Source organism: Strix uralensis, chromosome 3, assembly GCF_047716275.1.
Source record: "Strix uralensis isolate ZFMK-TIS-50842 chromosome 3, bStrUra1, whole genome shotgun sequence".
NCBI lineage: Eukaryota > Metazoa > Chordata > Aves > Strigiformes > Strigidae > Strix > Strix uralensis.
The window spans coordinates 132,588,780-132,616,159 of NC_133974.1; the positions used below are offsets into that span (position 1 = coordinate 132,588,780).

At 43.3% G+C, this 27,380-nt stretch overlaps 1 protein-coding gene across 2 annotated transcripts in view; it reads right to left on the reverse strand.

The window, feature by feature from the left end:
- REL (REL proto-oncogene, NF-kB subunit) overlaps positions 1 to 25,116 on the reverse strand; it is a 32,378-nt gene extending 7,262 nt beyond the window's left edge. The window contains exons 1-5 of one of the 2 annotated variants that reach the window (XM_074864478.1): positions 24,948 to 25,116; positions 19,507 to 19,649; positions 16,146 to 16,294; positions 11,732 to 11,823; positions 913 to 1,053 (exon numbers count right to left, since the gene is read on the reverse strand). In XM_074864478.1, coding sequence (XP_074720579.1) covers positions 913 to 1,053; positions 11,732 to 11,823; positions 16,146 to 16,294; positions 19,507 to 19,649; positions 24,948 to 24,954 — 532 coding nt within the window. In that variant the 5' untranslated portion in view covers positions 24,955 to 25,116. Of the gene's footprint in view, positions 1 to 912; positions 1,054 to 11,731; positions 11,824 to 16,145; positions 16,295 to 19,506; positions 19,650 to 24,605; positions 24,716 to 24,947 lie in introns of those variants that run through there. The other variant, XM_074864479.1, reaches the window with a different exon arrangement.
- Positions 25,117 to 27,380: the final 2,264 nt, after the last annotated feature.

Genomic DNA, 27,380 nt, shown 5'->3' on the forward strand with positions numbered 1-27,380 from the left:
GTTCATATTCAACATTTTCATTACGGTTATGCCCACAGCAACACCATTCTAACACCCACTTTATAAAACGCAGACCTCGTTTTAGTAGTTTCTGTTCAAGTAATGACTGAAGTATTCAGCATGGAAATACTTTCACTGCAGAAATAAACCCCCCTGCCAAAAGGTTTCCAATCATTAAAAGCTCTGCTTCTATTCTTCTCCACCAGAGAAGTCCAGCACACACTGAGGGCTAAAATCCTCAAGTGCAGTGACCTGCCAAAGCCATACAGAAGTCCAGTTTTGTAGAATGTGGAAAATGGTGCCAAGAAGGGGTGTTTCACCTACTTCTGCACCTTCCCAGAGCATCATCAAACGTTCCCTCGTTACCTACCGATACAGTGAAAAGAGCAGCCAGCTGGGATACAAAAAGGATCTATCAGCGTTAAGACAGTTTCCGACAGGGGTAAATCTCAAGAGAGAGTCCTGTTCCAGAGCCCTCAGAAGGCAAAGGCAAAACTCCTCATGGGTACAAAGAGACTTTTGAGGCCACCCTTGGAGAACAGATCAGCGTTACAGCAGCCATCCATCTCGCTACTATTTATTTTAATCACTTGGCACATCAGGAGCAGGCCTTTCCTTGCGATCACTACTGTGATACGTGAACAAGGGCTGAGAAAGCACCCGTGTGTGAGTCCGTGGATGTGGCGGACAATTCTTACTCTGGTCAACCAACACTTCACCCCGGGATCATCTTTTGAGTATATGCTCACTGACTTGCCATGAGTTAGACGTGCATCTAGCAGTCCCAAGCCACAGAAGTGACCCCAAAGACTGGGCACAGACCTCAGAAACTGGCATTTTTCAGCCCAAGCAAAAGAGAAAAACAAAAGGGAAAAAAAAAAGAAATGCACATATGACTGAGTTGGTACTTACTGTTGTCATAGATGGGGTTGGAAATCAAAGGAGGAAGAGCTAACGTGTAGTTGCCGTGTTCGTCAGGGAGGAAAGCTTGGAAGCAGAGGCGGACGACATTGAGATCGTACTCATCGATGTTGTGCAGCTGTTCTTCAGGCACTGAACAGCAGAAGGAAAGACAAGACTGAGGATTAGTCATCAAAACCAGCACTAATTCTTCAAGAAACTGAGGATGAACCTCCACTGGTAGAAGAGATGGCGTTGCCAAGGCAGATGAAACGTGCCCATAGTCCCTACAAGCTTTACAGGGGCTGCATGAATAAATTCCTTGTACACAACAAATGATGCAGAGACCTTTAACGCTTTCCTTTCATCAAGCAAGGCTAAACTGTCCTAGTTCTCCAGCTGTTTCTTGCATCTGGTTTCCTCACCTTGCCTTCCAGACCAGTTTCACGTATCTATAGTTTAAAAGTCATTCCCTGGACACGTTTCTCTCTCGTTTCTGCATGATAAAAATCATAAAATGGTTGCTGCTGCTGAAGAGAAATATTTCAGTACAAATAAATCCTAGGACATAGCTGAAGATTTTCTGCAACAGTGAGACACTCCTGCTATATGGTATTTTCCTCTAGAAAGTGAGATGGAAGAATAATCAGAAGACAGTTCTTGGGGCAAGAACGAAGCCGAAACAACAGAAACCATCTCCGCCCTCCCATCAACATCTGTGTCACTTCTGTACCTCTGAGAATAGTCATTAGCAGTATCATTATGATATAAATTTCATAACACAACAAGCAAACCCTTGCTGGAAAGGATCCATTTCCATACATATTCCTCCCAGCGTAAAACACAGTAACGCATAACCCAAGCCCAGCTTTCAGTTTTGTAATTAAAGTAAGTGTAAGGGTGAAGAAGACATAGGACCTGGGAAATCATTACTGTGTGTTTCATGTACTCCCAGCTTAATGGGCGATTCTAGGAAAAGCAGCCCTCTCTGAATTCGATGCTTTCCTTTAAGGTCTGACATTAAACTATTATGTTGACATTCAATGCTAGCAAAATGAGAAACTGATTTAATTTCATTTAAGTAGAAGTACTGATAATTAAAATCATTTCAAGTGGCTCTCCTTTCCAAAAGCTTTCGAAGCAGCAGTTCAGTGTAGTTAGATACTCCTCGCAATTACCTAAAGCGAACATGTGCCAAGTCAACAGATCACCACCTCTCAAGTTCACTCCTTCCCCTGCCCTTTCAAAGGCCTCTTGCAAGAATAAAAGATTAAAGGTGCCCGAGATAAGAAGGCTGGGGATCACACTGTACTGATTAGATTGCAAAGCTCTGACCTTTAACACTATCACTGGGTTGGTCTCCACCCTGCCATGAGTGGGATTCCGCAGTGCCCACTTGAATGATTTCTTCCTTTTACCTTTTGATAGTGTGAAATAATAAATGCACTGAGTTCAGAATACTTTCCACTGGCATTTTTAGTCTTTCTTGTGCTCTAAATATCTCAGTTTCTCCTGGCCTCTGCTGTAAAAAGAAATCGAGTCACCTTTCCCTTTCACAAGTCCATGATCTGCAATATTTCAAGACAAATAACACCAGCGAGTACAAAACTAAGCAGCAACTACACTCGTAATTTCAGAAATGTTGGTGCCCAAGGGAGTTCTGCCAGTGTGCACTTTGCAGGTTGGTGGCTGTGTTACCAGACACACAGAGCAAAGTTTTATGCTTTCATGCACTTGACTTTTATGATTTTCATGCACTTTAGTTGACCTGCTAACTTAATGAAATAGGATCTTTAGAAAACAGGTTTGGAACAGACAGCTGTTCAGTCTAACTCAGGTTTGGCAGACTCCTCAGCCCAACTGCCTCTTGGTAACAGCCTGATTTAGAGAATAAAAAAAGAAAAGCGCATTCTCTAAACTGCACCTTGCAGAAGGGATCGTCAGGAGTGCAATGCTGCTTTGCTCCCAGCAGCTCAGGCGAGTCTAAGCCATGCTCTGCCACCACTGCCAGCAAGCAATTAGCTCCCAAGGACGCTCTGGCATCAAGGCGGCTTACGCTCGTGTGTTGTATTAGCCATCGGTGACCGTGTGGATCTGGCCAGAGAGGCCAAGCAGCAGTCAAATTTCCAACCTCTTCAAAATGGAATTGAGCATAGAGATTCAATACTTCTGTCTAAGTCAACTCCCTGTAGATGGAAGCCAAGCACCAAATCTGGATCTGGCTTTTGATTCTGAATCAAAAGCACGGACTTTGTGGTTGTGCAATCAAGTCTGTCTCACACATTAAAAGCAGCACTAGTCCTGCGCCATGTTCTCCACAGGCACGGCAGCCTCTTCCTCAGAAACAAGTAATAACAGGCTTAAAGCTTAAGAGAACTCTATAAATACAAAAAAACAATAGATATGGAGAAAATTAGTAATACTAATGTTCAAATTACATCACTTCCTATACTAGGAACTTCTGCAAATTCCCAATAAGTCTGTTTAACCACCTGACATAGGAAAGGTGTGGTGTGCCAATAATCACAAGAAACAGAATTGCTGTATACAGCTCATTGTATTACAGCAAAAAAACTTGCTCCTAATTTGCATTTTCTTATAAATGATTTAATACATTTTTAAAAAAATCTGTAGTTTGAAAGAGGAAGTGCTCAGTCAAGACTGATTCCTCTTGGGCTATTTTTAACCAGATGAGAAGAACATAACAGAGCAAAAAAGGAGAACAAGACAGCTGCAACCCCATCTTGTGATGACATGCTTAAAAAAAAATACATAGAGGCTAGATTCCTTGTTCTTATACATGTACAGCTTTCATCAGTTTCTAAACATAGGACATTCCCACCTAAAAGACGATCATCCAAACAAAATAAAATGTTGTTACTTTTAACAAACATCTAATTCTCCTCCCTCTGAAGTCAGTTTGAGAGTAGCCACTAACTTGAACAGATGCTGGCTTGCACCTTAAGAATATTAAAAACAAACAAAAAGGAGGTAGACAAACACACTGACTAATGCCTGGAGTGCAGCTGCACGGAGGATGGTCGTGTCATTCAGTGTTATTTCACTGACTTCTGTACAGAAGAACAACAGGCAGGGTTAAACCTGACAAACCTGAAGTTATTAAAGTTAAGAAACGCTGTTGAAGATTTTGGGACCAGAAAGGACTGGAGAAGAAGAGTAGCCACTCCATCAACCTGTGCGAGCTCCACACGAGCGGCTTTACTGGAACCAGTGACATTACACACGTGAAGTAAAAAACGTTGCATGATGCAGCGCGTTGGGAGCAGGTAGGGTAAAAAAGGCTCGAACGCCACACATAAAAAGGAAGAAGTACTATGTCTTTGGCAAGAGTTCAACTTCCTCTTCTGACTGCTTCTCGCTGTGTGGTACCACACCTTACTGTCTTCACATGAATCCAACTGAAAGAGCTGGAACCCAACCAACAATCTAGGTATGCTTCTGTGATGGCCCAGTCTAATAAAAAACTAGCCTTAACCTGGCAGAAATTCATTTTCTGTAGTTATCTATGCAAAGAGGAGTAGATGAAGGAATGTTTGTAAGCACAGCTCTTTTATAAGGGGAAGGAAAGCTTTCAAAAGTAACATTTCGCAACTCAAACACATAGAAATTAAAATAATATTTAAAAAGAATTAAAATTCTAAAGTAAACATGGGGCACGAGGCCAAAAAATCCATTAAAATACCACCAGCACAATGGTAAAAGAAAACTAAACCCCATTCACCAAGACTCTGGCAATTGGATTTAAAAAGCAGTGTCTAGAGGTACAGTCAATCCTGGGGAGTATTAGCTGTTCAACCTGAACGGCGCTACAATAACTAGTAAATCCTTTCTTTATAAATCTGTTTACAACTCTTCTGAAAGAAATGCTGAGTCCCCGACTTAAAAAATAATTACCCTTTGAAATAATTCTCTAATCCATTATCTACTATCACGGGAAGAGACTGACATAATCCCAGCGTGGGCACAAAAACATCCCGTGCAAGCTAACCCATGAACTCCTTCCAACCTGAGCTAGAGAATCTGAACAGCTCACGCAAAACACAGGCATTAGGTTCAGGTTGTCCCCGTCTCAAAGAGTTATGTCACTAAAGTCCAGAGGTGCCCCACTGAGTGTCTACTGAATGGTAGAACTTCTTGGATTTCCTTCTGTAACAAAAAATTGGAAACTTTCTGGGTCCAACCCACCAACGTGCAATTTACAAGTTTGGGCACAAAATTAAAGATGCCGATAGCATCAGGCCTCCTTGTTTGTTCCCGTTTATTAATTTCTAATGGGTTTTAGTATTTTAGAAGCCTTCAACATCCAGAAAGGCCAATAAAATACCATTTATCTGATTAAATTACTGGGGGATAAAGGGCTCTGATGTTTACTCATAAGGTGATACTACAGGGAAAGTGAAAGTTTATTCTGAACCCCGAAGAGAAGCGATGAAGCGTTTGGTTTTTTAACTGGTAACGCGATACCTGATGAAATAGCAGAGTCCTCACACACAGCCCTCCACCCGACTTCTAAACTAATGATGTCAGAAACTTCTGGAGTGGGTGGGAGTTGGAGGCACTTCAGCATCTGAACTTAACCTGCATGGAAACTTCCAGGGCAAACGACGTGGTGTGACACATTCAGAGAGGGCTGCGCTGAGAACACCAGTTCACCCTGCCAAGGGACATCTTGTGACCTTCCCTTCGGAACGAGGGGCTGCGGGGCCACGGGAGCCACGCCAGATCTCACACAAAGAGAATGACCTCTCGCAAACAAAAACACTTCACCAAGGAGACCGCTCGGGAAGGCACATCCTTAATAATCACGATGAGCTGTATTCTGCCGTTTCTCTTACGCAAATGGATGGTTTTTAATTTAGGGATATGCTGGGAGCTCGGTTTCATTTAGGTGATGACACAGAAGCGGTTTGCCTCAAGTGTTTTGCTCCTGGAGCACAAAGGTTCCCCTTTAGCCCTGATAGCGACCAATCAGTTTAACTTGGGTCTATGTCAGGGGTTTTGCTGTAAAAGGCTTGCTCTGCCAAACCCTCATTTCCAGCAATACTTTTACACAGGGACTAGCTCTCATGTGGTGAAGCAGATCAAGGAACTGGTCTGGCTCAAAATTAACTTGCCAGAAGAAAAGAGGAAAAGGCTTGTTTTCAGTCAGTCGTTCCCATGACCGCTAGCCCTGGCGCAAGAGAAGTGGTGGACACAGACAAGAGTGAAAGGAAGGACTGCCCTCTCCCAGTGCTGCTGCTGATTTGTGCCAGGTTCAACCGGTCGGGGAAACTGGGCACAAGTCACGGGTCCTTCTCAGCACCTGGGATATACATTTCAGATTCAGTTTACTCCCCCCAGCCTGTGTTGCAGCCTCAGTTGTGACTGTGTGGCTATACGGCAGCCGGCCTGAGGAAGGGCTACAGCAGACAAGTAACACAGCACACGCTAAACCGCCCAAGAATTTGACTGGTGTCTCCTACAGCTGGCCTCTACACAGCTAAAAAGGACCTCACCAGCTAGTTTAATGCTACACTTGCTGTTTCTAAGTGAGCTACAATCATATTTCCTACAAAGGAAAGAGCAGATAGTCCTGGTGTACTATCTGTCCCTTGCTCTCCAAAGCAGAATATTGTGCTCGGTTTGTGCCTGGGCTTCAGCAACCAGACACACAGTACTGGATGATGGGCCAGGCTGTTCTACACATCCAGAGGCCTAATACCATCTAGTAGCACTTGCTGAGAGGTAGAAGCTGGGAACAAGGGGAGGGAAGGACCGCGGCAGCGCTGTGTTTCTTCTCCCAATACGCCTGTGCCTGGTTTATACCTCTGTGAGCCATGAAGAAGTAAGTTTCAGTCAATTCTGCAGAAAAAAAAAACCTTTGCACGTACCTATAGACAGAACACGCATCAGCAACACTCAATCATTTTAAAAAAGCAAAAACTCAGGGGGCTGATTAGTGCAAATGACTAAAATTCAGATGCTAACCTACAGTCAGTAAATGCCCAAACTACTGCCGTTACATTTCCCTGTGTTACAGAAGAAACAAACGCAGGGAAGGCAAATGGCTTGGCCTCATACAAAAGCCAAAGGAAGAACCAGGAATGCAAATTAAAACTTTCAAAACTCAGCCCTTGTTTTGTCTACACAATATTTCTCTGAATCTGGGTTCTTTGGCTGGTTTAAGTTCAATCTGAAAGGTAAAATTGGAACAGGTTTAAGTAAATATATCCATCAGCCTCTGTACATTTCTAGAGCATTTTTAGCAGTTTCTGTTTATAGTACAAAAAAAAAAGTCAGCTTTTTTCCTGTCTCTACTTGGTAATTTTCCTTTTAGTTTTTAAACAAAACAGGCTGTCTTTTAGGTTAATATACACGTTTCAGCATAGACAGCAAGCAGCATTTGCCTGAGGAATGAAAGAACAAAGGGCTTTCCAAAGGTAAAAGCTAAAGTCATGTTAGGATCAGAACATTTAGCTTTCCTCAAGTGGATTTGCTCTGTGCCTCTCAAAGAGCTGACAAATGTCAGCTTGAGAATCTGGAGGGGGGGGGTGGGGGTGGGGAGGGAGTGACACATTTGTTTTAACTTAAGGACCGAAGTTTAAAGTTTCTTGTAAGATCTGAGGCATTCATGGGAAAGGACTCTAATGCTTTCCAATTTCAAACCATTCCCAACTCCTGAATTCTTGCTACGAGTTTTCTTTTGGTTCATGCCATTTTGTGTCTTTGCAGATGTAATCCGTGGCCCGCTAAGCCCCCCCAATAAAGCAGGGGGCTGGAGAGGGGGGGGATCCTGCCGAACTTGGCTGATGTGGGCGAGTGGTGTCAGAGGAGAGGGTGTCCTACGGGCGCAGGCGTGCAGGGGAAGCTGCGGGGAGGGTGACTGTGTACGTGGGAGGGAAGCGAGCGCGACTGGTGTGGGGACGAGCCCCGGCGCAGCGCGGAGGCGTGCGGGGGGGGTGTCGTGGAGACTGTGACGAGCGCGAAGCCAACACGGGGTCAGCAGCTCGCGGGCGGAAAGGGGAAACGGCAAAGGAAAGACTGCGGCGACAAATGGAGCTGAATTAGTCGTGGGGTACAAGGGAGAGCCTAGAAATGAATTAAATGCTTATTAGCAAGAGCAATTACAAAGAAACAGGAACCTTAAGCATGTGTCAAGCTCCAGGGAAAGCCCGTTTATAACCTCTTGATCAATTGCCTGGGCAATTCTCTGGGCTTCTCACTCTAAGACAAGTCTAGGGTTTTCACACTGTCATCCATTTGGCTAGAAAAAGGTTAGTCCTCTTGCAATACTGAGCTAAATACAGTTTTCCCCTAAATTTAAAGCACACATTTAGGGCTTTTCCTCATTGATAATTAACTTGAGGTGTTATTAACTCAATTGTTGTCTCTATGTCAAGTCACACCCACCCACAAAAGCTCTTAACTGAAGACTGGCTCTTCTTTTAATTTGAGTTGGCCGTACATCAGACAGCACATGGGAAGACAAGGATATGGCACAACTCAACAGCTACTAAAAGAAAACAAACACCCTAGAAAGCAGACATGGACCAGCTCCACTGGAGGAGTAACTCTGCTCCTTCGATGCTGTGCTATTTATATCATCGTCATGCCAAGGAGTCCTAGTTATACGCACCATCTCCCTGGTACGCTCACGGATGAGAGACAAGAGAGATTACTAGAATTATTTAACTTATTAAAGGACAAAAATATACGGGACGTACCTTGTGAACACATCGGATCATGAACACATCCAGTGATGGCGTGGAAACAGCAACTCTCTCTCAAACAAGGCTAACGCCCAAGGAGCGACCTGAGCGCAAGTCACCCATCCGACTTGCATCCTAGCGAACGCACGCAATGTGCACAGCCTGTACTGAACTTATCAAGGGATAAACGCTGCCAGCTAATAATGGGGAATTCATAGCGAAACAGCCTTACGGGTACACTTGCAGAATGACTCAGATGCAGACAGCTCCAGCTAGGCACGCGGCACGATCCGCAACACCAACTTGTTATCAGCCAGGAGTTCAGAGGTGGACACCAGTTGCTTTAACAGCACGGGTGAGGGTGCTGGAGAAAATGACCTTAAAAACCCATACATCTTGACCAAGCAACTTCCCACTGGTTCTGATTATGACCTTGACTCAGTGTGCATCCATACCATACGCTGGAAGGCGTGGAGGAGGGATGACACCACCAGAGAATTTGTGTTAGGGCTCACTCTCTCCCTTTGCCATCCCAGTTGTCTTCCCCGGAAGACGATGGCCCCTTTACACAAGGAAGTTTGGGACGCAACTTTGCGGACACTGCCTTGCTGACGAGACAGTTAATACACATGCTGGCAGGCTGGAGGCATTTCACATCTGTTAGTAGGGTCAATACTGAACCTCCGCCTCGACAGGAGACTCAGGATGGGGACTGTTCCAGAACAAGGTGGGACAGAAAAAACAACACACAAACACCCTTGAAGGCTAGTTTTCAGCTCCATTAAATTTCTTTTATGATGTTCACGCAAGAAATGAGGAACACTACCTTGCTACCTGCTTAAAGGATGCACCTAACCCTGAAACGTCTCTAAATAGAGAAGTTAGATGCCTTTCTGAAGCCACATAAATAAAGCACAAAGCAGGATACAATACAGCCTGTGCAATCCTGGAGAATGTAGCGATTCTCTTCTGACCTTGAAAAACAAATTAAATCCATACATAAAACTTTCAATCTTATCAAGCAGTGAACATTACGGCGACGGCTGCTAATGCAACCCTGTTTGGATCAACTAAGTACACATATAAAAATACTTCTGTCACTAATCCTGTTTTATTAGACATTGGTCCTATGCTTTTCTGAGCTCTACTTAGCATGGGACTGCCCTGGAGCAGCTGGAGGTCATTCTCAATCGGCTCTGCTTTGTGCTGACACATTAACAAGTGCCAAAGGGCAATTACGCAGGCTGGGGATTGCCAGCGGCCCCTTCTCAGCACAACCCCCGCCGAGAGCAGGGTGCTGCCCTGTGTGTCACCCACACAAGGCTCTTCCCTGCTGCCAGGGCAGGGCTGTGGTCTCCTCTGCTGCTGGACTGGTGGAAAGCAGGCCAGGATCTGCCGTGATGCTACCAAGCACAACCTGCGGTAATCGCCCCAAAATGATTAGCGAATTTGGAGTTATGTGCCAACCACTGTAAAAATCTATTGTCAAATGATTTTAGGTAAACATTTCTTCACTGTGACACTCTGCAGTGCTAGGAACAGGCTAACAACGTGGTTGCTAAAGTTGCTTTGGTGAAATACACGTGCAAAAAGGGATTTTATCACATTCTTCTACTGCACAACATCAAGAGAAAACGTCAACCCATTTTTTTTTTATTTATGGAGTAAAAGAAAGCCAAGAGGGCTGAATAGAATACTTTCCCTTTTTTGTTTAAAATCAAGGTAGAGCTGGCTGAGTCAAGGTAAAATAATTAAAACACTTAAAACTGTTTACATTGTGCTGAAGGACTAAACTCATGTAAACAGAGATGCTATTGTGTGCATACACTATCAGAACTAGGATAATTGTTTAGATGGACCATTAGGACCATCAGCCTGACTCCAAACAGCTGTTTTGAAACTAAAAAAAATGATCTAAACCATTTCTTATTCTGTAATAACTTTCAACACGCTTCTTTTTGCCTCAGTTCAGGGACACGTATTTTGAAGCTAGACAGAAATCTCGACTCTCCAAGAAGGGTTTTTATGCGAATTTAGCAAGACTTCTGTGGGTATTAAAAAAAAAAATAAATTGGAAAATCTCCAAGCTCTTGCCACACTTACACAAATGCATGACTGCATTCATAATGCTCAGCTAATAGTTTGGGGGTATTTATGCTTTTCATCTAATTCCCCCCAGTTGTGCCCGCGTGCTGGAGGTGTTGGTCCCGCTCCAATTTGCTGTGTGCTCCCCACCCCCTCTGTGCATTGAACTTAGCAACTGTATGGCTGTGAGATGGAATTGGTTTAGCAAGTTGATCTGAGGGGAAACCGCTTGTGGGTTGGTTTTTTTTTTTTCTTCTTTTTCTGCAAGTTGGTTTTCCATTGGAGCAACTTGCTGAGTCCGTTCACCGTGTAGCCACACAGCCTCTGTATCTGGTGTGAGGAAAGTAGTAGGGGTGTGTGACCAGGGATGGAGGGAAGAGCAGGATGACTTTTTGCGAGCAGCCCACAGATCAGCTGTCATATAAATCTACAGCCCGTGGGTAGGCCCTTACGGGCATGGTTCTGTAGCAGCACAACCTGCCTCAGACTGGACCCAGAGCAATACTGATGTGGACTTCCCGAGGGCCTGCCCCAGCTCCTGTGCTCTAAAATCAAGCAAGGGGCAGCTTCAAGGAGTCCATCGGCTCCCTGAACTGGCTGGCTGAGGGGTCACAAACACCAGCGTCACAACAAGAGAAGGGATGGGACAGTGGCAAGATAGATTTGTACTGGTTTAAGTTGTTGCAGAGTTACACCAATTCAGTCTTTCATTCTCACAGCTGCCAGAACTGGGGAATCCGATTCCTGAGATACTTGTAGAAGCTTCCAGAGAGAGTTTCTGCTGCTATCCCATTGCTTCCGTCCACACAGCAACTCACATTGCTGATGGGGATTTAAAAAAAAATAAATAAAAGAGGCAACTATCCAACTAGATTCATCATGTGATGGCAGTGATGAAAGACTAGGAGGGACAGAAAGGGAAGAGCGTTTCTCAATAAAAGACTTTTTAGAAAAATTAAAGCTCCACCAAGAAAAGCAAGGGCAGGACAAACAAAACCCCCCTGCCCTGCAAAGTGAACCAGCTAAGTTCTACTCACCATTGAAAGGGTTAATCTTCTTGGAGATTCGTAAAGAAATTGATTCCTTCAGGTCTTTCTTCTTCACACACTGAATGCCCAAATTCTGAAAACTGAAGCAAATGTGGCAGGATTTCAACAACGAAAGTCTTCAGTGTAGAATATTAAATAAATTATTCAATATTGACTAGTGTGATAACAATGTAAGAAATGAAAAAAAAAACCAACTTATTTTGAGAAGGGTGTAAAAGATCTGAAAAGCAGGGATGCCGTTTTTTTCTAAAATAAGAGCAGAAACAGAAGTAAAAAATACCAAAACAAAATTCTGAAGAATTCATATTCTTTATTAAAAATATATACCTCTATATTAAAATTTGTTACTCTTCAGTAAACCTACAGTGATTAAAAAGTTAAATACTCAATGTCAGGTAATTTAAAGTGACAATTATTTTTGTTATCAATAAACCTGCTGATTTGCATTAGTTAGGGATTTGCTCTCCTGCTTTTATCAGGGAATGTAAATTTAAAACACTATTTTAAAGGTTTTTTCAAACGAGTCAAAACAGGTTTTTAAATCTCATGTAGTTATGGAAAACTTCTGAAGAGCTGCAGCTCTTCCTTATTTGCATAAGAGCACAGGTCACCCCGATGCAGGAGGTGGGGGGAGTCCCAGGCGAGCTGACTCTTTCCCACATGGAAAAACCATGACATCATCAAAGCTGAGTGGATGTAAAGCAGGAAGTAAAAAGTAAAAAAAAATAATCCGTGTTTCATGATGTTACAATAAGCTCAGAAGATAGGTCGTGCCAGCAGGCACCCTTCTCCAGAAGTACCAGCTATTTCCCTTCCTTTGAAACTCTACAACAGTTCTTTGCTTTAGCTATGCCTAAAAAAACCACCTTAATGCACCTAAAGATACTCCTTGTTCCTGCCAACACTCTAAAGAATAGTTCTACATTTCCCTGCTCTGAACAAGACTATTCTAGCATGATGTTGTTTAATTTTCTTAAAATCCCTTGCCTGCGCCCACTATGCTCTGCTCAAAGGTTCCCAAATCCTCTGCAGCCAGGCTCCACTTCCACAACCTTTGTTCACTAGAGGAGTGCATAAGCTTCCTTGTGAACCTGAACCTGATACAGTGACCGAGAGGAAAATAAAACGCAGTAGCATCTCATAATTCACTAAAGCACTTCGGCTTCATGTTGGGGCTACTGACATTCCAAGATTTGTCCTGTACCTCGGAGAGCAACCCTACTTCTATCTTGTCTTGTAGGTAGTACTTTTTTTTAGGGCTTGATGACAAATTACTTTTCCCCCGCCAGATCACCCACTGTATTCCACAGACTCAGTTTGAAGCACACTTCGAGCCCATGAACGGGCCTGGTTCCATATTTCATCCCCAAATTGCCACCTGGCAGTCCCAGGCTCTCCTGCCATCCACCCTAAGTTATCAAGCAAGTACACAGGCAGAACCGGCCTTGAGCAAAAGCTTTATCCAGCAAGGACTGACAGCCATTGCTCTGCACCTTATAACCATTGTGAACGAAGCCTCTCGTGGACAGAAACTAGGCTTTTAAGCACCCCGTAATTCTCAGATTATAAACGTTTTCTAAAACACGCGCTGTCACAGTGAAAGTGTCTATTTAACTATCGCTGAGCAGAGGGCCAGATCAGAGGAGAAACTGTTGAGAACCTCAGCAGGGCTGTGGGGTTTCACATCAACGCTAGCTGACAGGAAGCAAGCAAGATAACGAGAAGAGAGAGGGAGAAGTAGGAAGAGAGAAAAAAATTGAAAAACTTTTTTAAAAACTATGATATCATCCATGCAGAGAGACAGCAAACTAGGAAGTATAAATCTGAGTATACAGGCAGTCACATAAGCGCCAACACTGATACTTTTGCCTTGATGTTTTGGCCAGGGAGGGCTCTCACCAAGTTTAGCCAGCAGTACAAATATCATTATAGCACAAGCAGAACAAAACACTTGGTTCAACCAGAACTACACAGGGGAACTTTAAACAAGCAGAAAGCAGAGTAACTACTCAGACCAGCCGAAAATCTGGGATTAATATTTCCACTTCTGCAGGGGGAGAAAAAAAAAAAAATTGGATTTTTGCTCCATTTAGGATGCTCAGCAAGAGTAAACAGCCAGAACCACTACCAAGAGAGGACATCTCCTGCTCACTAGTACTGTATGAGGCTTTTCTCCAACATGGACTCGAAGAGAAGAATGTGAAGACTGAGTCACCAGCCACAAAAAGGAAAATGACTTTAAACATCCAGATTCAATTATGGATCACACTGTTCTTTCATCTTAAAGCAACCAATCATTTGTTGAAAAAAAATGAGTGTACCGATGCTGGAAACATTTCAAAGAGAATGGTTCGAGCCTCCTCCCATCAGGATCTCCAACGTCAAGCTCAATCAAGCTTACAGTTTCGCATTATCAGTAAAAGTAGCCCACTTACTATTTTGTAAGAAACTGAGAGGCTTATAACCTAATGATATTGAGAAGAATTGATGGATATAGCAAACAACCACAAGTGCCTTAAATGAAACACAGACACAGCATTATGTCAAAGAACAGGATTTGATGCACACATATAACAGAGATAAAATCAAAATTGGCCAACAAATATTTGCAGAGCATCCCAAAGCTTTTTGGCATTTTGTCCTGTAATGGCCTCTCCACAGGCTTGCCTTGTCCTCATGCACTTAACCTTGTGCAACAAAATGCCAAAAGGAAAACCAATCATCAGTGCCTTCCTCCACCCCCTGAACGTAACCAGAAAAGGTGTTAAGCAATCAGGATTTTTTTGCTTCGGACCAGAAGGCCCAGAGCTGAGAGCAGGAAGTGGGATGGGCTAGAACAGCAGACATCCTTTGACCTTGGGTGAGGAAGCCTGATTTGAGAAGACAAAGGAGAAGCTGGTGAACGGATGGTCAGAGGAAGGTGCAAGGTCCCCAAACAGCTTAAGACAAGTTGCAGACAAGGTGAAGGGGAACTCTATTTGCAGGGAAGCCAACAAGGGTGAGGTTACAATCATCAAGATGGAAGGTAAGTGTCTGAAGGGACAGTCCCACCTTTCTAGAGAGGTGTGACAGTGGGGGAAAAATTATAGGAATGACATTTACTAATCCTTTTCTACCATTTGCCAATTAGGACAGCATTGTGAACAGAGCTAAAAACAATGAACTAATAAAATCGTTAGCATCTGTAACAGCAAAAGACAGTACAGTCAACATGCTACGTGCCACCTGAATACACTGCAGCACATTCATGATCACTTGAGCCTGGGCTGTATGTTGAAGAAGCATCTCCACTATTACAACTGTTTATTTCACCATCAGGCAATCATCATCTTCAAACAGACTGTGTCTTCAGTTCTCTCCTTTAATAGCGTTCTACTGACTAAACCCACATAAACATGGAGTAATTTCACTAACATCAACACGATCACATCAGCCTGAAAGCACCACGTAAGAGCTATTTATACACTGAAATAGTCACCTTACTTTCTTCCCAGCTCAGTTATGTTTACCCCAAGCAATAGCCTACTTCCAAATTTACTATATCGCAAACTGTGAACCACAAACAGCTTGTCAATTCTAAATTCCCCTCTCCGGCAATAATCACTTGACATTTCTTGTAGTTTACTCTGCTTTTATTTTATTACATAAGAGTTGGTAAACTTACAGGAAATGCCATCAAAGAGGACTGTATTTTAGATATTCTTAATATCCCTCTGAATAGCACCAAGAAACACATCTCATACACAGCCTAAATTTTTATTACTGCATCCACAAGTAGATCCTTCCCCAGCATACTTGCTCTACAGATCCAGGCCTGAGCAGAATCTGTATTTTTACTCAAAAAGCCCAACCCAAACAAACAGCAACAACACTGACAGCTACTAACACATTTCTAGATGTGTCACAACCATTATCATCTAAATGACGTGATAGTCATCCAGCACAAACTTTCTCCACCAGTTTCCAGAAAGTCCAAATATAATTCCCATGGAAGGCATGAACTTCCCTAATCACTGTGAAGTGCTAATTCTAATGCTGTTGTTACCCATTCTATTATTCATAATTTTCACATGTAGGAGAGAATCACAGGAAGAAGTGTTACTGAACGAAGCTAAAAAAAGCAAACAAGGGGGAGAAAGGAAAAGGAGAGAGACCTTGTGAGAATGAACAAGGGAAAGAAAAGGGTGATAGGAAAAAAACAGGCACAAAGATAAGTGTGTGAAATATTGAAAAAGAAGGAAATACTTCAAAGAGAAGTCACCCTCCCTCTGAGATGGGTTAGTAAACTTCAGCGAAGACAGCATACTAATTGCTCTTTTAATCACTAGGCTGAGTTTTTAAACATAACATTAACAAATCACTTGCACAATTAATCGAATTCCCAAGCAACACCACTACTCACGACAGGACTCGCCGTTCTGGCCCAAACTCTGCTTCATAGTAGCCATCTCTGCAGTCTTTTCCAACCAGATCATGAGGGTGTGGCTTGTAGGGTTCATTCTTCGTTACCAGTGTAGTTCTTATTTTGACTTTTCCAAAATAGTTCAGAATCTACAAAAAAAGTGTGAGATATTTTCTAGATTTTAGGTATCAGGACTAGTGAGGTCCTCACATGTAACAGAAAATACATTTTACCCTCAAATACTCTAGGGAAGAAACACCACAGCTAAGGAAATGGCATTATTGCTTCATAAAAACCAGAAGTTGTGCATTCCATTTCAGTTCTGTTCATTTTACACTAAAAAAAACACCAACTCTTTGGCAAAATATTTGAAAAGTGAAGGTTTTTTCCAAGAGCATATCTCATCTATTTCAGAAAGTAAAACAATAGATTTCACCTGCTAGTTTTTCTAAAGAAACCGGTTATTTGTTCGCTAGTGCCGGCCTTGAACATTCAATCTGTTCAGTCCTCTTAAACTGCCCTACTGCAAGAATGGGAAGGAAGTCTGGAAGGCTCTAAAGAATCTTTTTTTTCTTTCTTCCCCCCCCAACTCCCTTTTCTTTTGAGGCTGGAGATCTATTGCTTCATCATTTTACCAGGGCTCTTTATGTAAGATGAATTCATCCCTGTGCAAAAGGCCAGAGGTAATACAAAAGTTTAGACCTAAAACAGCTGGGAATGCTATAAGACCAAATGTAACAAGACGTATTTCGTTATCATATCTAGCCTTACAATGAAAGAGGTAAAATTCTACATAGGTGACCACATACAAATGATTACTGAAGGACAGGTCTAGCTCCAAATCTTAGGAACAAGCTCCTAAAGCCTCAGGGATAAGGATATTACATGTGCATGGAACACTAAGTAGTGAAAGAGGTTCTTAACAGATACAGCATGTCATAATCCCCTATGATTTTTTTTTTATTAATTCTCAAATGAATATTCAATCTTATCTTCAAGAAGGGAGGCACTGAATTCTCAAGCTCCTACTAGAGCCTTCACAGCAGTCATCAACCTAATTCAACACATGTTTCTCAGGTGCCTAAGTCTTCCCTCATGATGATGGCTACCAATGAAGTCACCCAGGGTTGCATGTGTGATTGTAAAAAAAAAAAAGAAAAAAAAGAAAAACAGTTTGGCCTGAATTGTTTGAAGCATAACAACTTGAAAGTAAATACAAGACTTGCTCAGGCACACATTTACGTAGAGGGAAGCTCTCCTCCTCCACTTCCCCTACCCTGTAACTAACTGTTCCTCTCCTCCTTCAGCCCTTTCTTTCCTCCTCCTGAGACTGCAAGGATCCATCATATATCCTTTTCAGCCGACACCTCAGACCTTCAACTTGACTTGTGCTCTCTAGCTTCCGTCATCTGTTAGCTTCTTCAGTCTCCAATATGGCTCCTTTCTTGGCCTTCATACAAGTCACCGTTACTTTCTACCCTTAAAACAAAACTTCCACTACTTCTTCACGCTCTTCAACTATTACATCATTTCTCCCTCATTTCACACCCAGTCCCTTGAAGCCTGATCTAGCCACTTTTGATTCCCCAGTTCCTCCTTGATGTTCTTCATCATAACTGCACCACAGAATTTAATCTCTTCCTGGCCTCTCTGTTCTCATCCTCATTGATGTTTCCATCTCTAGAGGGGACTCCCCTAGCAGCTAATCAGCACTAAAGCCTCCTACGGACTTCAGGGAGGCAGGAATTCACCTAGAAATCACCTGCTATCAGTAACAATCAGTTCTGTCATCAACAGTCACCTTTAAAAAAGAACAAACTTTGCCAGGATTGCATGGTCCCCTACCCATGTCCCATCTTCCCTTTGGGTTCTGGCTGGCCTTCACACGCAGCACGGTCCAGGCTAAGAGGAATCAAGGGCTTACACTGTCCGTTTAACTTGTGCCCTGACACAGCCTTAGGCTGAGAGTCTGGGAAAGCATTTACTCTTGCCAGCAGCCTATGTAGTTCCTTGTTCAGTTGGTAGAGTGCTGAAAAAGAATCTGGCAAGATCTCCATTTCCTGCATTCCTTAACCAAATCTGGCACTCTGACAGTCAAGGGGGGGACCTTCTTGTTTGCTTCTTCCCTTAGTAATTCTGGCTTCAGGGCTAGATCAGCTTCCACAGTTGCTTTACGTAGTAGAGGCTCACACTGCTGCTCAACATGACTACCAATACTGCCTTCCACAAACTCCCCTCTTCTTAAAGAGCTTTTATGCCTCAGCCTAAAACATCCTCTGTATCTGTTCTTTTTCTGCTGTGATTCCAGAGACTCCATCTTTGGTTCCACTTTTTTTTTTTCTTCATAGTTCAAACACTCAAACACAGATGCACAGCTTCTGTTCTTGAGCACTGTTACATACTTCAAGATGGCAAGTACTCACAACTTCCCATTTATAGTTGAGCTTTCTCCTCCACTCTCATCTCTGAAAGATTTTCTCCAAATTGAAAGAGATCAAGGAAACACTAGCAACTTAAACTTCAAATAGGAGACCAGAAATTCTTGTCCCTTACCCTATCCTGTCTAGGGTCTCTGACACGTTCCTTTGTCCCACGTATGAAAGCTACTGCCAAAGAGCTTCCCTTCCATACCACCTCTATTGCCTGTATCCTTGTCCCTGCTTTGATGAGAGCTGCTAGGGCTACTCTGACCCCTTTCATCCTGGAGTTCCCAACCTATCCATAATGCAACCACGCAATTCATCTTCATTGCAGGTGCTCCGACCACATAATTCCCCTTTCTCAGCTCGTTTTTAAATTCTGTATCCCCTTCTGACTTCACATACTTCATGGTAGTTTCTTTTGCAGAGCCTAATCACCAAATCACTGGCTGCAAGTCACTTTCTCACTTTGCTCACTCGTACAAAGTGCCTTCTTTCACATTGCGCCCAGCAGCTTTTCAAAGCCTTTTCAAATTTTGTATGCAAACTCCTTCAAAGCCCTCCCAAAATTCATACTGCAGTCCAAACAGTAAGAACAAACCCAAGTCACCTAAGAAACCAGAACAAATGTGCATACACAAAAAAGATGATAATGAACGATTCCCAGACAATTAGTAACCTCACTGAATTCCCTCTCTACCAGAACTTTGTTAACTACCTCTCTACACCTTCTCTTCTTCTGGCAAATTTGAAACAGAATCTTTAGTGACTAGGAGCAAAGAACTCATTTTCTACTCTGTTGCAACTACATTTGCATGTCAAGGAAAGAATAACAGAACATGAAATGAAAAGTATTTTATTTACTGCACCGAGTCCAAGGCATAGCTACAGCACAAAGTTAGTGTGGGCAGTGATAATTCATGGATAAAAGCAGTATTTACCTGTATGGAAGGGAAGGTCTTATTGTTTTCGGTACTGTGTTCCCCTGGAATGCTGCCTGCCGATCTTCCCTCACATTTGTATCTGAAACGCATGCCCCTTTGCCTGGGTTGTTCAAATATTTCAATGTAGGGCTCGGGGCCACCTTAAAAACAAAACATTTTCAATGTTAGCACACAGTAGAGCTTAAAAAGCAGCACAAGATGTAAGAATTAGAATATCTAGACTCTTTGACTGACATGACCAGCTTTCCACTTGGTCTCCCTTCTTGGACAATCCATTCTTTTTATGTACATGCACACATTGAAGGTTGGGGGCAAGGGGAGAGAACTGATTTAAATGAAGCCTCAGGTATCGACGCCATGTAAGTAATTCACAAAGGATGCCCTCCCCTCCATCCCACCTCGAGCTTCACTTCTTTTAGCTATTAGAGAATATGTGTCTGATGAAAGAAGATTTTATACAACAGAAACCAAATCATTACTTTGAGGGAACTGTTGATATTTTATATTATAATACACTGTTGGGAATGGCTGTCCTCTCAAAGTACAGGTACTGTCAGTACTATGTTCTCTTCAATGTCCTCTGAAAGCGAAGATGTTTCCTCAGAATTGATTGATTTGGTTCCTATTATAGTGAAGCAGAAACTATGCAAATTATGCAAAAAAAACCCTACTGGGTTGAATACCATGACTGTGGGCTCAAAAAACACCTGATTGCTAGTATTGAATTTCACATCTTGAGCTGCCCACCTCCCACAGGGCTAGCTTGTAGTTGCAGTATCTCCCCAGACAACGAAACCTCAGTGAAAGCTATTGGGCAGTTGTCAAAAAAGTTTTCAGGAAATGTGAGTGATAGGCAAGAATAAGAGACAGCAGAACAAGGTGGGGGGGAGGTTAGAAAGACATTAACTTAGCAAGAGTGTAAGTACTTTTCAAGTGATGTTTTACTGCCAGACAGTAACAAACTATTTAATATATCTCACTAAGAACATCAAACAGGACAGTCAATCAAACAGTGACAACAGTGGGATGGCATGTGAAAAACAAATAACGAGAGGGTAAGTAAATATTGTAGCAGTTGAATCATCACGGTGCTGCACGATCAGAAGAACGTAGCTTATGGAAATGTCTACTGAGCTCTCTGTCATCTTCATATAATAGCATCCTACTCAAGCAAGGTTGAGCATCACAAACAAACATGACAGGCAACATCCTGTGGCACAACACCGAAAAAAAAAAGTGCTCTGACTTCAACATAAGCATAATAGTTATTAAATATATTGAAAGTGCTAAAAGGGTAAAAGATCCCCTACTTCCTTTTGCCCAAGGTCTGTACAGCCTATGAGTCCACAGCATATGAGTTTTGGCAAAGAGGCGGATTCCAATCTTAACCCCATAATAAAGGGTGCTCTCGTGTTGCACCCACAATGATTTAGGTATACCTGCCAACATAAAGCTTCAACTTTGTGCCTGGGATTTGCTGATTGCAAAACATTTCCAGTGCTGCAGCAATTCATACTCAAAGTAGGAAAATATTATAACCCAAAAGATAAAGAAGTTAAGAGAAGCAGAGAAGGGATGGAAAGAACTACATCTCTCAGATGTCACCTTGGTCTGACCTGAACGTAACACACCTACAGACTGCTGTGGAATGGCAGTATGTGAAAGCACGCTGGAACGGTCTCCAACAGCACATGCCTTTTCAAAACCTGAACGCCTTTTAAACAGGCACAATGCGTTTCAACTCCAGGCTGTATTTCGTGCCAAACACTTGAGAACTATGGTTTAGGACTGTCTATATTCCTTTCTGACAATTTATCAAGATGCAATATCTAAACCAATTACCTCCCATCAAAGAGATTTTAAATAATTTTCTGGAAGTAGACCATGAGCTGTCACATTAAATACACAGCAGCCACTACTCTAGGTCCAGTTACTTACAAGGATGGTCCCTTTTCTAGATACCTCCCACAGCTTACCTAATCCTCCTTTAGGTAAGCTTTGCATGTTTTCACTTTCTGGAAAATAAGCAAGTTCAACAAAGGAGGGGGGTATAGGTAGTGGTAACAAAAAAGCCTAGAAATGACGTAAAGCTGGTTTCAAAGAGAGAGCAGAGCTCGCCAAGCTCACACACCAGTGCGCCAGTATGGCTATTTAACTTTCACACTTAAATTTCCTTATGTTACTGTATTTATCAGCATAGTCCAGAGGACTTCTACCAGCAGCCAGGAGCGACTGCTACGCATCAGCCAGCCTCCCATTTCCATCGTGCAGCTGAGAAAAGAACCTCACCTTTCCGTTCCTACGTAACACAGTACGCCACAAATACAGACACATGCCCAGGTACTAAATTAAAAATCTATTTTAGAAGTTCTAATGACAAAATTGCAGCAAAGTGCCTACTAATCATCTTACTGCGGAGATGTGCATACTTACATAGCTGCTACCCAGACGCACAGTACACCCACATGCGTTACGTATTTGTCAAAGCTAGCTAGAGCCTCGCTGTTTGAAACTACTATTGAACACAATCACTTCAACTTGCTCTGCTTCAACCAATACTTTCCCTTCATGCTCTACTAATACTTGCTTAAAAGGCCTTTTTTCTCTCACCTATTAAGAGCACTTTATTTTAAGACGCTGGGCTCGGTGATCTTTACAGGGCTGTGGTTGAAACAAATGTCACTGAAGGCAAACCCACTGCTTAACAGCAGGTGTGTCTGTGGGAAAGTAAAGCTCAGTGACACGGCAGCCTCTTGAGATTAAACATTAAACTTCATTTCATCTTGCTTCTCTCTCACTCTATTTAAGAATCACGTTATCATCTCTACCATGATTATTGGTGTCATCGTGTTTTGTGTAGAGAAGAAACAGAAAAACGTTTGTGTGAACTAAAGGTATTCTCACTCTGCAGCAAAGTCAAGGTCTGGTCAGTGCTCCCTGTTTCTGTAAATCAGCAGTGTGCTTGTGAAGTGGCATGGCTTAACTATTTCACAATCTGCTCTCGCACACAGAGGTCTGTTAGTTCCCACACAGTTGCTAAAGACCTGTCCTCTTCAGGTCTTGCTGTGTTTGTCAAACAAATGAGTTATGTCAAAAAAACAAACTCTCTTTTACTAATTCTGGAAGAGAAACGCCCAGCTACTCGTGTTACCTACCTGCCCACAACCACTGGAAAAGCATTTGAAATGGAACAAAAGCAAAAATCTAGCTAATCCTTCATCTAAGTGCTTAAGACTTTAATTTGCATTTGTAATTAATTATAATTGCCTATACACATGCTAGCAACAGGAGCATTATGCTACATACTACAACCTGCCCCTTGTTCTTTTTGTTATAAAATTGTTTATTCCTCCCCATGCTCTGAATACTACGCTAAATAATTTAAAAGGGAATATAGGAGATCAAGTGTTCCAATTACATACACAAGGAAAAAGCAGGAAGAACTCCAAGAGTTCAGCCAGTGTATACTCATTCAAGAACCAAAGGTTGATTTATTCTCCTCTGTTTTGAGCAATACAAAAAGGAACAAAAGGACAATACCAAACACTCAAAACAACACTTCCATCAGACCTCTCTATGATGAGAAACCTGGGCCAGTTTATAGTTTAACACAGCCTGTGCCATTAGGGAGAAAGTGCAATGTGCTGCCACCAAGAAAAGCGACAACGGGATCAAGGGTTTGTATACGTTTTGCCTCGTTCCTTTGCTCAAAGGAAACGGGCTCCGGAGGGACAACGATTTGTAATTCTCCTGCACAACCAGGAGCGCCCTGTGCACAGACCCTCCAGGCGTGAACGCCAAGTAGCTGTGGGTCTTTGTGGAAGAGGTGAAAGTATCACCCGAAACCCCATGATCCGAGGTGACTGTAGGGAGGCACAAGTGGGAGAAGTGTCGCCCTTCAACTTCGATGTCACTGCTCTGTACACATCACTGGTGACCTTACGTCCCCCACAGCAACAGCCATTTCTGGAAAGCAAGAGCAGACAATCTATACGCATGTAACCTCCTGCAACACCTCAGGCAAAAAGAGGCAATGAGCTTATATAGCACGTTCTAGCTCAATCTCAAATAACCAAACGCGTAAAATTTTGTTTTAGAAAGCAGTAATCTACCTACGACTCCATAAAAATGTACAGATTCTAACAGAGACAAAACTGCTCACAAACTTCCTCTTTACTATCGTGTTACGTTACAGAACAGCAACCAAAAGAGAAAAAAAAAAAACAAACTACAAAAGCTAGCTACTACCAGGAAGTTATGAACTTCCCCTACTGAAAAATTCCTTATCTGGTTCCTAATTACACTGAAAATATATTAAGACATGAAGAAAAAAAAAAAAAAAGTGCTATTTCCTGCTTCAGTTTTGCCACTGTAAAAGACAATATAACATTTAAAAAAATGCCTCCATACAAATCCAGTTGTTTTCTTGCTCTGTCCATAGTTAGCACACCTAGACATTTAGCAGGAGTGAAAGTTCATACTTTGCAAAGTAGTAACAGAACACACACTGCTAAGTTTTGAGGCTGGAAAGCATCTTTCCCTAGAAATGCTGTTCTCATTAACTCTGCCAAGTCTTGAGTTTTAGGGGGTTTTTTTAACCCCTAAAAAAAATACCAGAGAGATACCTACCGAAAGAATGACAAATTGGGTTTAATTTAGCGTAAAGAAACTTAATTGTGCTTTTTATTGTACTTACTCAACGCAGGATCCCTTATCTACGTTACTTTGCATTTATGCCATCTCTGTTTCTTATACATTTGCATTCTCATAGGCAAGTTCCTATGTGAACGGCATCCTGCTGAGCATCACAGAGCCCGGCCTAGTGATGTGTCCAGCCCTGATATGAAACCCATGTGCTTGTTTAACGCCTAAACGTTTTAAATGACCCGATTTTAAGACTTAGGAGATCCATTCTGAAACGTAACGGCCTCGTAAGATCTTGTCGCAATTAACCCGAACAACGCCGGGATGTTTTTTCGTTAACTTTTTTCCATAAGCCTGCTTAACGAGCTACAGGGACGTGGATTTAATAGCAAAAGCAGATGATGGGGTGACAGGGCAAGAGCACTGTCACCCTTTTTCGCACTGTTACTCACCTCCCTCCGACTGCCTACGGGCTCAAGTCAACAGGGACACGATGGAAGAGAAGCAGCAAACTATCCCTCACAGCATAAAAATAAGAACCAGCCGCCACTTCGCGTTTTCCCCAAACCCGCCATCGCTTTTTTTCGCGACGCAGCTGAAATAACGAAACCAACCGGAGCAGGGAGGAAGGGCAGAGGGGGCTCGGCTTTCCGCTCCCCGCATCGCCCCGCTGCCGAGGCGGTGGGAAGGGGCCCGCGGGGCACCGGGAGAAGCGGGGCCGCTCCCCCCTTTCCCCGGTACCGCTCCCCGCTCCCCTCGCCGGTACCGGTACCGCTCCCCCACCCGCCGCTCACCAGCCATGCTGACAGCTCCGCGCAGCCGCTCGGGCCCCACTGCCGCCGGCGGGGCGCCGCGCCCGGGCCCCGCACACCTCGGACGGACGGACGGACGGACGGACGGACGGACAGCCGGCCGGGCCCCAGTGCCTGCCCTGCCCTGCCCGCCGCCCTTTTCAGGGGGACTTTCCCGGCGGGCGGCCCAGGCGCGGTGCCTCCCCCCGCCCCGGCGCCCGCCCCCGCCGCGCCCCGCCCGGCAGCCGAAAATCCTTCCCCCCGCCTCTGTCCCCGCTCCAAGGAGAAGGGGCGGGAAACTGCAGGGGAAAAAAACACCCCCTTCCCCAGCGGGAAGGAGTTTGTCCGCCGGGCCCCTTTCCTTCGGGGATAGCCGTAAGTCCAAAAACACGCGTTAAATCCCGTTCCCGGGAGGCGTCGAAGTTCAGAGGGGGTTCGAGCGCGCTTCTTCCCCAGGCGTTCGGCCAGTCCTACCCTCAGCCGCCCTTTGGCCACGCTCTTTCAGCGCCTAAAGGCACCTGCCTTCGCATCATCCCTCCCAGCCCCTGCTTTCCCTCGCTGCAAGCCTCCAGAGACCAAGCCCCCCCCACTACCCATCTTTTTCTCTCTCACATTTTTCACACGCAGACAGCTATAATAGAAAAAACTAGACTGCTGTTCCAACAGTCAACTTAAAAATCTGCCTTACCCTGAGAGTATTCCAGATCCAAATCTGAAACACATCTCCCAGAGTGCTCAGGTGGAGATGAACACTGGGGGAACAACTCTACAGCCCCAAATTTGGATCAGGTAGAGGGGTCGGTAAGGAACAAACATATCAAAATGGGATTAAAAACAGCTGGAAAGAGAGGAAGAGCAAAGCCACAGAGATCTCTGGTACAAGACTGCATTGAGCTGGTAACAAGATGATAATTTTGTTTTCTGAAATCTTTACTCCGGGCACTCTCACAGGTGAAGATGCCGTTAAGTGAATTAGTATCCCTGAAAGGAACAATAAACCAACAAGAAAAGCAGCAAAAAGCACTCAAGCAAAGTACATTAATCAGTAGCTTTTGACTCTTCTTTTTCTTACTATTGTTTTTTTAAAAGCAAAGATTATTGGTGTTGTATACAAATGAACTGCAGCTGAAAATGCTGTTCTATAATCTGCAAATCCATACACAGGTAGTTGAGCAGAAGAGACTGCCCAATGCTGTTATTCTTCCTGCACTGTGGTCCATCTCAACAGGACTTTTTATAACCTTAATTTAGCCCAGCTATCATCATTCATAGTTATATAGTATTTCCTACAAAAGAAAATTATCCTTCTCCCTCCCGCAAGCAAAACTTTCCTTATTTAAATTAAGATTCACAGTTCATCACCTAAATAGATATACGCCGAGAACGGGTTTGAGAAAGTGAAGCCATGAAGCTCTACTGATGCAGAGAGATAGATGCTTAAGAGGATCCTGGGAAGAACATTACACAACATATATACATAGCACTGTTAACACAGTAGGATTGTTACACCCCCATCAAATTTATAACTGAAATCAGAATAAAGAATCCTACGGGGCACAGAGAAAAATCAAAACCGCTGTGACATTAGCTCTAGAAGATTAAAGGGAAGAACAGCTACATGATCATATTTAGATAGTATGCTGAAATAATTGTATGGTTGTGGGTTAGTTTCTTGCCAGAATAATACAATTTTCTCATTTTCTTTCCCACAAAAAAAACCAAGAAAGGTACAAACCAGCAGTGCCCTAGAACTATGAGAAATTAGGAACAGATCTTTATGTCTTCAGGGATTTCTTGGATTCCCTGTGACTGATGATATAAAATAAAGCAGGAAAGTGGTTCTAATACTTTATATCAAACTTAGATATTACCTACACATACACACACAACCACAAAGCATGCACCGACAGAGACCTCAAACAAAACATTCTTCAAGGTGGTGGCTGGGGGTTGAAGTGAGGGTAGGTGCTTTTCTCTTGCCTTTTCAGCCATGGGGTTGGAAGATGCCAAGGGGATGGCACGTTAACACAGAGGGTGCTCAGAGCTCAGCGTCTCATTGCTTGTGCTGCTCTGTGGTAAAAGAAGCATCAAGGCAACAAATAGGAAAACGCACAACCCAGATTTCTCTCCACTAAGTGCCCACGTCCAAACACATTTAGCTCACAAACATCTAATATTAGAAGCTACTTCCTTTTTTTTTTAATTGATCACCTGCCTGCGCCACAACAGTTTTGGACAAGCCTTCATTCACAAGGTTGAACAGCTGGAGCAATGCTCCCAATTTGAGGAGCACCGAGGCATCCCTGCAGGTCACAGGCGTGATCTGGACAATGTTTTAAGAGGGAAATGGGTGCTACTCCTCTCAGCTAGCTGAAGCTGGAAAGGAGGTTATTACCCAGGAGCTGGAGCGTAGATTTGGGTTTGGATGTAAAGCAA